The sequence below is a fragment of the Procambarus clarkii genome, chromosome 83 (genome assembly GCF_040958095.1).
Source record: "Procambarus clarkii isolate CNS0578487 chromosome 83, FALCON_Pclarkii_2.0, whole genome shotgun sequence".
Taxonomy (NCBI): Eukaryota; Metazoa; Arthropoda; class Malacostraca; order Decapoda; family Cambaridae; genus Procambarus; species Procambarus clarkii.
In genome coordinates this window covers 3,646,568-3,664,881 of record NC_091232.1, presented here as the reverse complement: position 1 = coordinate 3,664,881, position 18,314 = coordinate 3,646,568, and the positions used below count along the sequence as shown (strand labels likewise).

At 36.8% G+C, this 18,314-nt stretch overlaps 1 protein-coding gene across 1 annotated transcript; it reads right to left on the bottom strand.

The window, feature by feature from the left end:
- Positions 1 to 132: 132 nt before the first annotated feature.
- LOC123768750 (scm-like with four MBT domains protein 1) lies at positions 133 to 18,314 on the bottom strand. Its single transcript, XM_045759497.2, has 12 exons — positions 18,175 to 18,314; positions 14,164 to 14,308; positions 13,062 to 13,135; positions 11,991 to 12,118; positions 10,951 to 11,224; positions 8,180 to 8,358; positions 5,904 to 6,624; positions 5,279 to 5,426; positions 4,534 to 4,708; positions 4,084 to 4,243; positions 2,825 to 3,005; positions 133 to 839 (listed from the first exon to the last, which is right to left on the bottom strand). Exons 2-12 carry the CDS (start codon positions 14,300 to 14,302, stop codon positions 202 to 204), a joined length of 2,817 nt encoding a protein of 938 aa, XP_045615453.1. The 5' UTR covers positions 14,303 to 14,308; positions 18,175 to 18,314; the 3' UTR covers positions 133 to 201.

The window sequence follows — 18,314 nt, the reverse complement described above, 5'->3', positions numbered from 1 at the left end:
TTAAGGACTAAAACACAACTGAAAAGCCTACGTTAATAAATAAACATCATACATATACTGAATAAATTAAAAATACATATTTGTTTTCAACTCTTAAGACTATCTTATCAATATTTATAAATAATCATATGAAATGTCTTGTCTAAATTAAGAAATTTAAGATTGCTCAATAATAGTTATTCCTCTGTATGAAAATGATGGTCATGCTTCAGCTCTGTAATAATAAAGGAAATGGGCTAATTTAACTCTGCATATGTGCTGAGCAAGTGCAACTGCTGAACTATGTGGAAGGCCAAGATGTTGTACTAAAGTAGGAAGGTTGAGTAGTAAGAAAGCACGTCCATCAATCTCTTGTTCCCGCAATCTGACTGCATGATGACAAATTGTAGGCTGGCTTGCAACATACTGCTCAACATCGTGTACAGTCCATTCTAGTGGATCAGATGTAACAGCTGCAGGTTCTAGCCCAGAATTTGTATCTGGATATTCATTTTTTCGATCTCTTCTCATTCGCTCTTTACGCTCTAAGGGTTCTTCACGGCAACTTGAAGCACTAGATGATGCTTCTCCTACTTCATATTTCTTTTTTACATGTCTCATCTTCATTTGAGATGCATAGTCAGGCAATTTAATTCCTCTAGTCTGCATTTCAAGCCGTGGGAACACTCTTCGTCGACGTCTACTGGTAAGGCCATGTTCTAAGAGGGGGCTCGTGGGACGTGAACTACGAGAGCTTGTATCACCTTCATCAGAACCACTTACAACATCATCATCATCATCACCTTCAATTTCAACATCTTCCTCCTCTTCAACATCCTCTGATATATCATCTGATGGAGCTGCAACAAATATACAAAGTTAATTTTATTACTTAAAAATGATTCCTCTCCCTTGGGTGCTTATTGTCTGATCCAAACAACCTTTCATAACATGGTCCATTAAGCATACATATTATGTTTCTTCTATTTTGGATGTTGGTTACCTTCCACTAACCAATTCTGTTTACTTTGTATGCCACAAAAATATATTTTTTATAACTAATTTTAGTTTTTCCTTCAAGTCACATATATTCTAGGCATATTCTACCCATCCTCTAAAAATTATAAAAAAAGTTCACAAGGCAATTAATGTTATCAATCAATACATTACTTACTGTTGGTGTTAGGTCTAAGTTACATTCATCATGTTGGGAAAGAAATCTACCCTTGAGTAATAATATATGAAAAATTGCATTTCTGAGTTGATTATTCAGCTCCTATCTTAGGTAGTAACAGTCCCCATGGTGCAGTGATGCCATGGGCACCAATCCTTAACTGTAGCCTTTCTTCATCCAGCAGTGAATGGGTACCTGGATGTTAAACGATTTGGCGGGTCATATTCCAAGGAAAAATTAGGATTAAGGACCTGCTCGAAACGCTATGCGTGTTAGTAGTTAAAAGAATGTAAGAATTCTTGTATATATAAATAAATAAAAATAAAAAGGTATGTAAGATACATTATGTGCAAAGGACAGGATCATACACAGATAAAGTAATGTACTAGCACCAGCAACACAATAAACTGCAGGGGTCATAATAGTACTAAGGAGTCAAGGAGTCACTGAAGAACATTCAACCTATCTTGGAGTAACTGTCAGTATTTATTTATAATATTCAAAGCCCTTCCACATTCCTCCTTAAATATCACAAGTGACAACAATGTGAGGGTTTCTACTGTCTGTTGTTGGCTTGCTTGGGTTCCTTCAGAAACTGCAATCAGGTGGTTGAACACACCTCCATGTCCCTACACCTAAACCATTCCATATATGCCGTCATACAAGGAAGGATATTGACCACAGGAAAAGTAGGAAACCAAAGGTTTCCTACTTTTTGGCAGAAACAGCCAAATGGTCCACTATGAAAGGTGCTATTTATATATCTCAAGACTTGTTTCTGAGTTATCTCAATTGCCTGCTACTAAAGTTAAGAATCTAAAATGGAAGAAACATGGGATAGACAAATGGACAAACTCATCTATGCTGCAGAGGGCACTTGAAGGTTGCTTTACAGTGAAGAACACACCACCTGGCATGAGATAACCAGGGGAAAGAATCATTACTGACAGAACCACTCGGTGAGGAGGGATCCTGTACAAAGCCACATGCTTGAGGTAAAAGCAGGGGATCTTACAATGTTTCATTTTGCCAAAGATTTTCATACTGCTACTTTATAAGTTACATCACCCAACAAATCATTGAACATGAAATACCAAGAAGAAAGTGTTAAACAGACAAGTACAACTCTACTTGAATGGATTTATTTGTGTTACACCATGAATTTTAGCAGGAAATGTTGCAGTGGAAGGTCTGCAGTAATTCCTATCTTTGCTGCTTTTCATTATTTTTGTACCACAATTATTATGATTACAGTATTAAAGCAATAGAACAAATTTTTGGGCATGTTTTGATACCAAAATCACATAGAAATACAGCATGGTAAGTATACTATACTTTATTCTGAAATAATTTGTTGAATCTTAATTACTGACTTCCAAGCATAACTATAATCCTGCAAGGACCTGCTTACAAGTTTTCTGTATTTTGTTTACAGCTGCCTGACAAAACTGTCAGGCAGCTATATGTTGTTCTGCCTGACAATGTATGATCCTGCTTATTGGACACAACAGATGTTACTTACCTTAAGAAATGAGGTATGTAGTTCAGAAAAAGCATTTGTTTCAGTGCCTTACATATGTAGTAGTTTAGAGTAAATTAATAGCATTATAAACTTTCACAGTGTTTTAGTTATTCTGTTTTTATTATATAAATCATTGAAGATAAACTTACTCGTCAGTGATTTAGTTTGTAAGAGGCGGTTTGCTCGTACAGGTACAAACAGACGCTTTCGACCACCCCTCTTACGCCGATGAATAATTCTTGATGTTCCTGGACCACCTCTGACACCCTTGTTTATGGAGATTCTTCCCCGACCTCGGGGACATGATGATGGATTGCCTTGAATTGTCATCTGTTGACATATACTGTATTATACAAAGAAATCACACTAACATGATGTATCAATGAGAAAATCAATTGGAGCAATGCAGCGACTCAAACCAGTGATCTGGGTACTCCCAGTCGCACACTTTACCCCCTGTACATGACATGGTAAAGATGTCGTGTAAAGGTTTCTCAAATCTGGAATTCCACTGAATTCACAGGACATTTGGAGGCCCCTATTGAAACCAGTTTACATTTTTTACATATAAACCCCCCATGCACTCTGATGTAAGTAAAAAAAAAAAAAAAAAAAAAAAAAAAAAAAAAAAACATGCACTCTGATGTAGGTTAAAAAAAAAAAAAAAAAAAAAAAAAAAAAAAAAAAAAAAAAGAGTTCATCAACCATATGCTACCTTCAAATACACAAAGAAATCACATTAATGTGATATATCAATGAGAAAATCAATTGGAACATTGAGAGGACTTGAAAACACATGTTTGTGTGATTTCCTTGTGTATTTGAAGAGAGCATTTGGTTGATGAACTCTTTTACCTACACCAGAGTGCATGGGGATTATATGTAAAAACGTAGAGTAGCTTCAGTAGGAGCCTCCACACATCCTGTGGATTCAGTGGAATCTGATGCTGTATAACCTTCACCATGTCATGGTACAGGGGTAAGGTGTGCAGCTGGGAGTACCCAGACTGCTGGTTCATGTCACCACATTGCTCCAATTGATTTTATCATATACAGTACTGTATTACAATATCATATTCCCAAAATGTACTGCTTATTTAAAATTACAAATTGCAAAGTTTTAAGAATGCAAATTTCATAGATAAGCTTAGAAATTTTTAACATATATAGTACAGCCAGTGCTTGCAAAATACACTTCTACAGTACGGGACCAAGTACTTGTTGCTAAGTCTCGAAGTTGCTAAGTTTCATTAACCTAATTACAGCACTATGTAGTTTAATTCAGATATTGTAGTTGAATTCTAAGAGGCATAAAATAGTAACAAATGGTTAGTGTTCATTAGTCTACCAAAATTATTTCTATACAAGAAGTTACAAGCCTACATTAACCTCTCATGACAAAACTTACTTGAGATGTGCAGATCAAAGGACAATTTTCTCCAGTCAGTGAATGTGACCACAGATTCGGGCAACACTGTAAAGTCTGGCAAATGGAGTATAAGAAGTCACTTATATCATTTGCTGTAGTGGCCACCGGAATATTTGCCGTATATGTATACCTTTTGAATCTTAAAAAGAGAGAAATAAGAAATGTAATCTATAAAGCTGGTTCAGTCAAGGTGTTGGTGAGTACTATTTTACAAAAACAATCTTTTGGTTAATTTATTAATATTATGGCACACCTATATAATTTATGGATTACAAACCTCGTACAGAAAATTTAAAAGATGGAATGCACATCAGCCATTTTAAAGTTAATGAGAAAATTTCTGCATTAAAACAAAAATGCAAATGCAAAAGAGAAAGGATTTTAAGGTTTAACAGTGTAAATGGAATCAGTTTGGATAGCAGAACTTACTTTGCTTTAAATGGTGTGAGATGCCAAGTCGAACAGACATGTTGTGGATCAGGACCATTGCGTTCCAGTTCCCTTAGAACTCGTGTTGGTATGTACGCTGCATTGATGGTCATTGAGAGTACTTCACGTAGCACCAGTTCTACTGACCCTGGACCTACACTCTGAGACTGCTTTGCTAAAAATAGATGCATAAATTTTTGTTGATTTTATAAAGCACCTCTCAATTTAAGAAAATAAATCATACATACTCAACTAAAAAATCTAAATGATAATTTGATTATGAACTAGATATGTTTTATCATAGCTGTTCATCAGAAGAGGGATGAATTATATATACCACCATGTACAGTACTGTACCATAACACTCATTGTGGCTCTTTTTTTAATAGAACATAACCACATGGAATTAAATGCATGCAAGAGCGTAGCTCTCATCCTGTAACTACACTTAGGTAATTACTAGTACAGTAACTGTAAACCATAAAAATATTGAGTTCTGAGACATATTCCATTCTGAAAAGAAGAGAGTACACTGAGCGCATTGAAAACATGCGCCTCACTGACATAAGGTACATGAAGAGCTATACTACCCATAATTATTAAGAATTCCAATTGTACTATTATATAATTACAGTTGCCAAAATACATTCAAAATGTTAAAACATAATAATTATTAATTTTTAAATTTTCATGACCAAAGTAATTTTATGACTTGCAGTATAAAGGAATAAAAACACACTCTTACCAACTTTAGATTTACTGAGATAAGGACCGGTGTAGCACCAGTGATTCACATACAGTCTAGGGCACCAGAGAGACCGCTGGCTTCCTCCCCCACTCAAAACTGATTCCGTAGTCTGTAAATTCTCATTATTTGTCTCTTGGCTCATTTCCTGAAATTAAAACAATGAAAATTATATTTTTAGGAGGAAAATTCCTACACAGCAAATGTTAAAATAAAATTAGCCGATGAAAGCCATCATTCTGAACATTTTAATAGGGTAATACAGTCATAAGCTAACGTGTTAGGTGAAAACTTGTATAATTTTACTTGACCACCAAAAAATACTTCACATCATAAAATGATTACATCATCACATCATTATGATCACACATTGCTAATTGCATTAAAACAGTGCTCTAAAATATCTTTAATCATATTAATAAAAAGAAAAATGAAAATACCACTGGATGTAAATTTAGTGTGTATATGAACTCTTCATTATGTTCTGTTCTCTAATTAAAAGTGAACTACAGTACTTCTGTATTCTTGCAGCCCTAAATTGTTAATACAGTACTGTATTTGAAAAGAATAAACAAACCCCATAAACCAAAAACCAAATACAGAAATATGAATTATCAAAACTCACCGACGTTGAATTTTCATGACTTGTCGCTCGAGGAAAATATTCTGCTGGCAACTGAAGTTGATAATTGTTGGTCTGACACCATCCCGTTGGAAAAATATCCTGACTTGTTGATGCTAGAATTACTGGCTTTGAGTCTGGTACTGAGTCAAGCTGGACCACCAACAAATGTTTACATGTCTGTTTAACAGTTGCTGCACAAATTTGATTGGGGGCAAGTGGATTTACGGCTTCTAATCTCATCTCAGGTAAAAAGCCTTGGTCTTCTGAGGATTCATAATTTGGGAACATCTCGCATTCAGTGCACAAAGATGAAGATGAATTCAAGAAAATATCCCAGTCAAATTTTGCTTCACTTAGCCAATCTTTAGGCACTTCTAAAATCAAATTATTATCTTTACAAAATCCACATGGCAATATCAATGGATCATTTATGTGTGTAACCCAGGAAACTTCTTCATCTGATGTATTAGAATCAATAACTATTCTGAAGAAATAGGAATTAATTATCTCAGATATTCTGCCAACGTGCACAGAGTATGGTTTGAAAGGATGCACTGTCTCTAATAACATTCCAGCTTTGAAGTGATGAATATCAGGAGTCAGCTTGGGGGCCAGGAGAGAGACCGGTATAGGTGAGTGTCTTGCATCATCACGGCTCAGTTCCAAGAGAGCAGCCCATTCTGCATATTCATATGCTGAAGATGACTCTGGGTGGCTGTATCTGATTAAAATATAATGCAAAATTATTATATATGAACATTCTTTGGCTTTTCTGTCTAAATGTCAGTGCTTCATGTTTTATTTGGCATCCCATACCAATCCAGTGGGTGGTGGTGGATAATGATAGAAATGGATTTTGGGAACTAGATATACATTAAAGCTATATCCAGAGTTATATAATTAGGGATGGACCCTTGTTTGGGGATAAAACAAGGGTCCATTCATAATTATAACAAACCTGTACAATACTGTAATTTTAGTTTGTAGAAACTCGATAAACGACGGGTAATAAATATCTCAATTAGTAAGTACAGAAATTAAAAAAAAAATGGAAATTGAGAAGTTTGTTGTATAGAATGCTGTATTGCTGCAGAGAATATGCTGTACACACAGGTAACCCCCATTTCCATCACAGGTGTTGGAAGGGTTAGTAGCACCTATGCAGTTCAGTTCCTGAACCCATTATGCACCTCTATATCCTTTCCACAACTACCCAGAGGATGTGTATTGGGACGTGCATATTCAGCTAACTTCAGTCTGTGAGTGATGATAAACTACTGTTTTAATTCACATTACCCCCAAACTTACAACAGTTGTGATGGACAGCTAAAGTTAAAAGCACACAAAAAACTCATATACACCAAGGACAGGGGACGGCACAAGGAAAGGTTACCAGCTTCAACACTGTTGTGGTGGCAGGTAGTGCCATCTGGTATTGGTGGGTGGGGGTGGGGTAACTAAGTTTAATAATGCAATTAGGAGAGAGAATACTGTCATTCCTTGTATTGCTAATTATCACTTGTAGGAGCATTGAGAATACTGGTCACACACTTGTGAGTTGATCTTTGAATAATGGGCAAGTTTGCTGTAAATGGATGACAAAAAATAATGGTAACCATATTAATAATCATTAAGCCAACCTGTAATTCTTAAAAAATTGCTACAAAATTTATGTAGCAATTAACATTAGGAAGTTTAGAGAAGAAAGGTTTGAGGCTGTACAGCATGCGAGAGTAAAAGTTTTAACTACGGTTAAAACTTTGTGTATTGAACTGATCAATGCATAAAATACATCTCAATACACCCCAGAACTCAGAGGTACAAGTTACAAGGAAAGGCTACATGAATTGCACCTCATGTCACTGGAAAACAGAATAGTTCGGGAAGGCATGATCACTACACAAAATTCTCAGGGAAAATTGACGGGGTAGATCAGGACATTATTTTGCAAGGGTGATACTCGCACAAGGGGACACAGGTGGAAACTGAGCACCCAAATGAGCCACAGAAACATTAGAAAGAACTTTTTCAGTGTAAGAGTACACTACTTAATAAATGGAATGCATTAAGAAGTGATGTGGTGGAGGTTGGCTCCATAAACAGTTTCAAATGGAGATATGGTAGAGCTCAATAAGCTCAGGAACCTGTACACCAGTAGATTAACAGTTGAAAGGTGGGACCAAAAAACCACAGCTCAACCCTCACAAGCACAATTAGGTAAGTACATGAGTACATATGATATGTAAATATAAATAACTGTATTATTGTTTACTTACTTCCAAAGTGGTCCCTGATGATGAATCCAGTCAGGTGGGCACAGACGTGGATGCTGATAGAAGAGCCAGAATGTATCAGCAGAGCAGTCTGGGGTATCATAACGCAAGAGAAGACGACCACCAATATTATCCATCACAGTTGCTACCCATCCACACAGTGGATTGCCATCAAATAATACCTAAAGGGATATGAAGGATCAAAATATATGTTGTCAACCTCTAATTGGATTTACATCCAGGCTCAATATGTAACATAAGAATAGAAGAATTTACAAAAGGCTGTTTAACCAATGTGAGGCAATACCTGTTTGTATCAGATCACTTCCACTTGTGTATTTACTCAACTAATGCATGAAATGTGTTAGTAAGTTTGCCTCTATAATATTACAGTACAGTACTGTGATGCAAGTTAGCACTTGAAAAGGTTCTGGAATTTTTTGGAAATGTGATGTCTGGCAGTCTTTCCAGGCTAGAATGAATATTCTCCAGTGTCTTCTCTAACTCCAATATGACATGTCAGGGAAAGTTTAAAACTTTTAATAGGTCACTACTGAGCCTGGAGTCTTGCTATTGGCAGCGACTGTGTGACTTGACAAGAAAAGTGGTGAAATGGGACAATGATAATGATTAAAATATTGCCAATACTGTACAGGTATTAGCTAGCTAGTCCGGAGTATATGGGAAGGATCCCCGTCCGGATGGGCCTGTCATCCGGACAAAAGGACATTTGATCAGAGAAGTCCAAAAGTGAACGTTTCCAAAACTTTTTGTACCACAACCAACATAATTTGAATTTCCACACACTATAATTAGTGTGTGGGGCTGGGTGGGTGGGGCTGCTTCCTATGAGCCTCCTGGCTCATAGGAGGCAGGACAAGTGGGCAGGCAGGCAGGTGCCTACACCCACCACACCCACACCCACTCCAAGCACCCACCACACCCACACCCGCTCCAGCCTCCCGGCTTGCCTGAAGCCTCCCAGCTTGCTTGAACCCTGCTTGACCACCTCCTTTTGTGGTGGTGGTGTACAATGAGTGTTAGGCCTGTTGTTTCACTTGCTGCCTGAAATGCTATGGGTGTTAGTGGCTTTGCATGAATGTAAAATTACCAATCTTATGTAATTTCACCAACCCATTGTACCTTCTTGAAAATAAATTATTATTATTATTATTATAACGTGTTTATCTCTCAGTGAGAAAGGTTCACATTTTATATTCGGTGGCAAGTCGATCCTTGGTTTTGGAGAGATTTTTAGGCTTCAAATGTTGACTTATACACCACATATATGGTAAACTCTCTGTCTGTTTATTTGTATCTGGAAAAATATCCGGTCATCCAGATTGTACGGACATTGTCTGGAAAGGGATATAACATTATTTAGACATGATTTTTGCTGGATTAGGGCATTTTCCAGATTGGCAGGTTTTGGATTAGTGAACTTTTACAGTATACACTATGACTATATAAGACATTATCTATATCTATAAAAGAGGATGTATATCTGCCTGTCCAAGGATGGAGGCCAGATGTTTAGGGTTAGCCTCATCCAATTTTTGAAGCTGACACATAGGTGGTAGGGCTGTCATAGGCAGGTCATGGTTTGCTCCACTGCCTTATCCCCTTTTAAAACAAGGATTAGCTCCTATTCCAAATTCCAGCAACTCCTATAAAGTCTGAAATGGGTCTTTTAGCTTCTATAGAGTTTTTCAACAGTTTTTGAGGGTCATGTTTCTGGAAGACATCATACAAATCAAGTGTACACAAATCAATTTTAAGGTTAAACTGGTGAAAATAGGGATGTATTTATAGATATCCCAAAGACCCATTTTCTTATTCTTATCAATACAGATTGGATTGAATCTGGGAATGGTCCTTGTGTTGTTAATAGGGATGAACTGTACATTTTGGGTGCAACGGTCATATTAAAATGTATGGTTTCTGATCAACCAACTCTACCAAAAGCCTTACATAATTCATTGTCCTGTCAATAGTCAACAAATGGAAAACTAATGCATGCTTTCCATGCTCCTATATATTTTTTCCTTGGAAACAAAACTGCAAGGATTGTTTTGTTTAAATTATACCTTGATGTCTCTTCTGAGATTCTACATATTGCTTCAAAATGTAGCCCCCAATATATGTCTAGTGTTCAAAATACTAATGTGAACCATTTTCCACAAATATTTTCTAGAGATAATAAGTGAAAACCACCTTCAGTAGGAAAAAGAAAAAAGAAAAAATGGAGAAATCATAAAGTATCCTTATTAAAGGATACATAAATACTAGTCCATTGGCGTCTGAAGATGTAGTTACAAGATAATCAGTTAAAAGTTGGCTTAGACATAATTACTCTCACAGAGATTATTAAACCCTTTAATGTTGTGACAAATTAATATACAATGCCCATTTTATATTTTAGACATCTTTGCATACACATGTTCTCAGCATACTGTACTTTGGTTGCAATACTGAAGCAGTGCAGTGGCAACAAGAGAGAGATGGTCACTATATTTCCAATTACATGTTTTACTTCCTATTTATTTGAACTGACAAATATATTTCAGCAGATAAAACAATAATATCATAATTACGATTACTCAGAGAGCTACTATACTTCAAAAATGATTTTCTATTCATTATGTTAAAAAATTTATACCTATAAGATGAATGATGTTCTATTAGCCAACTCGTGTGTGAAATCTCGGCCATGAAATTATACATATATGTACTGTACTATACACCATACTGTATATCCAAAACAAGATGCATACTTCAACTTTCATTCCTTGTTTGATGCGGTCCACTGCAGTATAGCCTTCCACGTCAAGTGCTTCCTCCGGTACTGATGTACCTTCTTGCTGAACTTGTTTTACTACTTCTTTGGCTTCCTTTACACTGTCATCATCTAATAAAACAGAAGTGAGTTCAGGTGGCAAAGATAAAGGGATATTATGATGACTGCACCAACCTACAGGGTGGAGACCCCCATTTGCTATCTCATGCCAGCATTCTATATTGAATGAACTCTGAGTTACATACCGCAATCTGTAAAAAAAAGTAAAAAGTGATTGAATTATTCTATGTGCAATATTAATTTGCAAAAGATTGACTAATTTGTTTATTTTTTTTTTTGTTCACACTCCTTAAAGTGGCAGCAACAGGCAGAATTTTTAATTATCTTTATAGTTAATAAAAAACTAGCATTGAATGTAATGAAACGCCATTTTCTGAATGAGCCCCAGAGGCTCCTTTGTGATCGGGCTAATATGTGATACATTAGACTAGGGCATTAGTCAATGGAGTTCAGCCTACCGGGGACCATGAGCCAGAACCTGGCCCCCTCAGAGAGGCACAGGGAGCAATGGCCCCCCTGGAACCCCCAAGACTGGGCTGGCAGCTCAAAATGGTAGCCAAAGCAGCAAACTTATGCATGTCATGGGCACAAGGATAAACTGCAGGCTAGCTAGACTTAACCCTGTTGATGACCTGGGAGACCCGAGCCCTGGAACTGGGAACGAGGGAAACCGGATCAACCCAAAGCACATCCCCGGCCACAGAAGCTGAGGTGCACAGGTCACAGCGTAGTCGCAACCGGACACATCACATGATGCACTCCCGGGAGGTTTTCCAAGAGCCATTGCTCCTTGTGCCTCTCTGAGGAGGGCCAGGTTCTGGCTCGTGGTCCCCGGTAGGCTGAACTCCATTGACTAAATCCCTAGTCTAATATATTGCCGATAGCTCCAGGGAGCCGAAGGGGCTCCCCTCAGAAATCATATATAATGACCACAATTTTGTATGTATAATGCATTACCTTAACAGTGGACCACATGTAGTAACAACTTTTGTTAGCCAGTATCCGGTTCCTTGTTGTGTGAGTGTAGGGTGAACCACCTCTACCAAATGATCTTCTAGTACTCCAGATTCTAAGCTCTTCTCCACCTGAAATGCATCACATTGCACACTGACAAGTTGCATGAGACACCATGTATACCATATATAGGACCCAAATAATGTGTTTATATTTACAGTATAGTATTGGATGTGAATAATGAGCCATATCAGGGGGTTTTATGGATGGAAATGACAGTTGTTGCATCACAACAATAATCAAACTCTGAACATCTGAAACCATACTCAATGTTAGAATGATACAGCTCATTCGTTACCTCTCTTAATATTGACATAGTCCATACACAGCATTAGTATTACAGTACCTCCAGTGTGAAGTCTGTGTAACAGATATTGTTCAAATGTTTGCCTATTTTTCAACCAACAATATTCCATTGCTATTTACTTGATGTGAGTAAAGCATACAGTTCACATTCTTGTTTCCCACAGTCCCACCTGTTGGCCTTATCAAGATCACCCTATGCCAACTATTGACCTTCCTCAGGATGCAACCCAGAACAGTTGCCTAGTTCCTAGGTACTTATTTATTGCTATGTGAACAGAAGCATCAGGAGCAAGGAAATGTTGCCCAACTGTTTCTATTGTGCCCAGGAATTGAACCAGGTTCACTCAGTTGTGAGCCGAGGACGTAGACTACTGTGTTGCAGGACCCTATTGAGGAAGGTATTCATATGTAGCACTCTTGCTGCAGTTAAATACCTACTCGGGTAAACTCAGGTATATAGTACTGTATATAGGTATATAGTACTGTATATCTGTTAAGGAAGGCAGTAGATAAAAGGTAGTATTATATTTAGATTTGTAAACAAGTGAATAGACAACAATATGTCTCCACAGTTGAGAGGCGGGCCAAAAGAGCAAAGCTCAACCCCCGCAAGCACAACTAGGTTTCCAGAGTGTTGGGATACATCAACTCTAATGTATCTATTATAAAATAATTATTTTCACAAGTACAGTACTGTATTGTACTTACATGTTGAAAGGCTGTAGGAGGAACTGCTTCACCTTGTGTTTCCTCCAAGTATTCTTCCCACACAAATTCATCTTCTGAAAAATTCATATTCTGTACAATTTATGTTTCAAGTAGTCCAACACAAATAAAATAATTTTTTTAATAAATCAACTAAAATTATTCAAAAAATAAATACAGTATATGAAAGTAATACACAGTTAATTTAGTAGGAGATATTTCATGCCAATGTTTTTTCAGTACCTTAACTACAGTCTTTGCATTTATAAGGCTGGTGCTTTGTCATGTTATAAATAAAAATAGAATTGAGACATCTTCAGAAGGACATACAGGTATCTGCTTTGGAAAATTACAATGCAGAGCGATAAAAATCATCCCAAAACAATGTTGGTTCACATACCATGAAAGGCTAAGGGCCACAGGATTAACTACACTGCTAAGCAGATGTGACAGGCCAAATCTCATGGAAAGTTTTAAAGTGATGAACCAATCGGAGGATAATAATCCAGACAACTTCTTTAAAAAATCCGAAGTAACACTTAAAAAGGGCTTCAGCTTCAAGCCCAATAAGTTACAATGCGAAACAAAAAACAGGTGATGCTTTTTCACCCATAGGGTTGTAAACCTGTGGAACTGCCTACCGGCAGAAGCTGTAAACTCCAAAACCTCTGTTCGGTTTTAAAATTCAGCTGGAAAAGATCATCAGGGCAAATGGGGCGACCTTTGACAAGCTGACCGCTTCGTGTCCTCATCGAGGACACTAGTATTAGTTGCCCCTCAGGTAAATTCCGGTAAAACCAATAGAAAAAATGTTAGCCTGCCTGCCGAAGCCATAAACCCAGGAAAAAATTATCAGGAAAAATGGGGGGAACCTTTACCAAGCTACTGATTTCCTGTCCCCAATCATGGTCAAACGATAAATTTGAGTAAATTCAGGTAAATTCAATACATTATAAGTAAGATATCTACTGTATTAATACTACCACCAATTTTGCTACAACTACTGTAGAGTACAGTACTCCCCAATAATTGTTTAGCTACTCCTGTCCAAAATCAATGATATACATAACATCTGATTAGCTAATTTATAAATCAAACCTCTAACCTGGACTTGAGATGACAGCTGATTCTTGTGTCATAAGCTTTTCTGAACACTCGACTTCTTGAGGCTTGGGTGATTGGTTTGCAAATGCTACTGGTGTTGCTGACTGTGCCTCTTCCATTTCTATGGTACCTGACATCATCTTTAACTGCATAAAGTATATACAAAATTAGTAGTTAAAGAGGTGGCAGAGGTGGCTATGGCAGAGGTGCCATAGGCACAATCAAAGAACACTGTATAAACATCAGAGGTCCACGGTTGTTCAACACCCTCCCAGCAAGCATAAGAAATATTGCCGGAACAACCGTGAACATCTTCAAGAGGAAACTAGATTTATTCCTCCAAGGAGTGCCGGACCAACCGGGTTGTGGTGGGTATGTGGGCCTGCGGGCTGCTCCAAGCAACAGCCTGGTGGACCAAACTCTCACAAGTCAAGCCTGGCCTCGGGCCGGGCTTGGGGAGTAGAAGAACTCCCAGAACCCCATCAACCAGGTATCAACCAGGTAACCAGGTATCATTGATGTATATAAGAAAAAAGAGAGGTCCTAGGATGCTGCCCTGTGGCACTCCTACGAGTAATGGTAGAGTGGGAGAGGTTATATCATTGATTATTTCATATTGGTGTCTGTCACTAAGATAGGATCAAATATAGTTCAGGGCAAAGCCTCAGATTCCATAATGGTAGAGTTTAAGTAAGAGGTACAGTAGTTATGGTTAACAGTATCTAAGGCCTTTCTCAGGTCAATGAAGAGTCCCGTCGGGAACTCATTTTTGTCAAGGGCTGTGTAGATTATATCAAGCAGACTAATAATTGCATCGTTGGTATTCTTTTGGGAGTGGAAATCAAACTGACAAGGGCTTAGTATGTTGAATTTTACGAGGTAGGAGTAGAGCTGTTTGTAAATAATTTTGTCAAATATTTTTGATAATATAGGTAGATTTGATATTGGTCTGTAATTGTTTATGTCTGCCGTATTGCCTCTTTTAAGAACTGGCATTACTTGTGCTTTTTTAAGGATATCAGGGAAGGTTTGACATCCTAGATATTTGTTGAACAGCAGGGCTAGAGGTGGTACAAGGGCATGGGAGGCACTCTTGTCTACCACAGATGGTATTTCACTGATGTTCCCAGTTTTGGTGAGAAAGTGAATGATGGACATAACATCTGTCGAGCTGACTGGTGAAAGGAGAAGAGTGTTTGGATAGCTGCCTGTAAGATATGTGGTAACATGTATCCGAGTCTGTGAGATTTTTTCTGGCAAGGTGATGATGAAAAGAAGCTATTAAATTCAGTTGCCATTTCTAAATTTGTTGCTGGTGTATAACCATCCTTCGAGAGTTTTCTGGTTATGTGATTGTTGTTTAGATCCTAGGATGTTAGAGATGGCTTTCCATGTGCTTTTCATGTTGCCTTTTGATTCTTTGAATCTATTCTCAAAATAGGAAAATTTTGCTCTTATGATTATATTGGTAAGCGTTGATGAGTACCTCTTAACTACTAATATTGTGACTAGGCCAATCCTAATTTTTTTCATATTCATGTTTCTTGTTGATTGCTTTGAGTATGCCACTTGTGAGCCAGGCATTGCTGAATCTTTTGGCAGTTACTTGCTTGGTGAGGAGAGGACAGCAAGTGTTGTAGAGGCTTAGAGTTTGGAAAGGAAGATGTTAGCTAATGAATTTATATCTTGTGTATTATTGAATTCGGATTCCCAGTTTATATTGTGAAGTGCATTTGTGAGATTGCCTATTGCTGCTTCACTGTGTAACCTAAATGTGAGTTTCTTGATATCTGGTGGTGTTATGTTCATGTTTGCTATGAAGAAGGTAGGATAGTGGTCAGTTGTTCTGTCAGTGATTATACCAGATGCAAGGGGAGTTGTTACGTAACTCCGTAAGTGATCCAAGGTAGCAGAAGATGTTTTAGTGATTCGGGTGGGCTTGGTGATTGTGGGGGATTAGCATACTGGAGTTCATGCTGTTTAGGAAATACAGTAGTCAACTTGAGGGCTATTTTGTTGACAAAGGTCAATATTGAAGTCACCTCCTAGAATGATGTGATTTTTGTTGAGATTGTTATTTATGATAAGATTCCTTAGGCTATCTGAGAATGCAGTTATATTAGTAATGGGAAAACTATGGAGAGCTCCAATAGTCAAAGAGGATTTAAGGGATTTAATAGAGAACTGAGCAAAGGTATATTCACAGCAGTCGTCTCTATCACTAATGACACTATTGCAAATGAAGGTATTTTGTCAGTAGATAACTGTGCCACCTTTTTTATTAGGCCTACAGTTGTGAATGGCTTTATAACCAGCTAAGTTGTAAAGTTGGGTATGGTCTTCACTTAGTCATGTTTCTGTTAAAATAATGAATGATAGTTTAGTACCTAGTGCTGCAAGTAGTACATTAATATCATCAAAATGTTTACAAAGTGATCTGACATTTTGGTTGAAAAACTGATAGGCAAGTGATATTTTGAAGTTACATAGTTTTTTGCAAGGTTTGCTGTGTAATACCTGTAGTAGTGATGATCAATATGCTGGTTATTGTTGATTTGTGACAGCAAATTTTTTTTTTTTTTAGTTTTAGTTTTAAAAATAGATATATTTTTATATACTGAACAGTGTAATGTTATTCAAACCTTTCATGGCATACCATATAATAAATGTGTATAATTTTCTCAAGACATATGAAAATCATCTTTATAGTAGAACCTAAGCTAACATAATGACCGTGGCTATGTTGGAAATACAGTATGTCTATACCTGCAGGCTGCTCCAAGCAACAGCCTAGTGGACCAAGCTCTCACAAGTCAAGCCTGGCCTTGGGCCGGGCTTAGGAAGTAGAACTCCCATAACCCCATCAAGCAGGTATAGGAGACTGAACTATAATAATAATAATAATAATAATAATAATAGTAAATTATGGAGGCTCTGATTAAAGTGATTTCATTGTAAATATTTACATTTTCTAAAACCCAATAATCATTTTGCAGCATTTTGGGCATATCTTAAGCTTAATTTGGGTGTTTAAATTAGTACATTTTTTGGGGTGATTAATTAGGAACCTATACTAGTAATTACCATTGTACCTACAGCACTGTTTATATACTGTATATATATATATATATATATATATATATATATATATATACATATATATATATGTATATATATATATATATATATATATATATATATATATATATATATATATATATATATATATAACAGAACAGAGAGAAAGTTCTATAAAGAGAACAGCTGTACAGATGTATATCCAACATATTCACAACCTTTAGGCTATGTAAATGTACATTATTCAAGCAACTGTTGAATTAGTTCTCATGAACTACTACATATTTTTCAATCTGGCCAGCTTTCCAATATACAGTATATGCTTTCCCATACTTAATTATCTCTATACAGAATCAATGTTCAGCATCTGTATCTCTGTACAACATATTGACTTGTGCCTGCAAAAAAAAGTAAATATATATATATATATTTTTTTTTAGACCTACTTGAACTTCAAGGATTCAAATTGTTATGTTACAAAATTAAAAGAAAAACTTTTAAAATTAACTTGTTTGAAAATTTCCATTATAACTGTTAAAGACACACAAAGTTACTGAAAATGTTCTACTACAGGATGTACAAAACTGTAATTTTTGTACATGTGCTTACAGGTATTGTTGACAGCTGGCTGTCAACATTACCTGTACAATTAGTATTAATTTTCCGGCAAGTGTACATATATCTAGTGCAACCATTACGTATATCTAAGCTAACTAGCAACAATTTTAAAGTTGCTCAAAGTAATTACAATCAATAACAATAATTAATTATACGTAAATTATTGACTTTTAATAACAAATGATGCCAAGTCGTTTCAATCTTCGCGTCCAATCATGGTTTACAATAATAAAATATAACTTCAGTTCTCACACATGAATTTTCATTACTTAACACGTTCCACTCCTAAAGTGGTGCCAAGTTGATGCATAATTACCTCACACGAGGGCAGATATGGCCCTAAAACAAGGAGAAGAGTGCCAGGTGAGCCAGTGACCCGTCTTCCACTCCACTACCATCTAAGACTTGCGCCAGGCGGATACCTCACCTCTACACACCATTACTATCGCTTTCTTA

Excerpts from the sequence above, each read along its gene's own strand:
- LOC123768750 (XM_045759497.2), bottom strand. The coding sequence starts at position 14,302 with ATGATGTCAGGTACCATAGAAATGGAAGAGGCACAGTCAGCAACACCA. Across the intron at positions 11,225-11,990 it reads ACATGTGGTCCACTGTTAAG|ATTGCGGTATGTAACTCAGA; the intron begins GTAATGCATTAT and ends TTTTTTTTACAG. Across the intron at positions 3,006-4,083 it reads CTTTGATCTGCACATCTCAA|ATGACAATTCAAGGCAATCC; the intron begins GTAAGTTTTGTC and ends ATATGTCAACAG.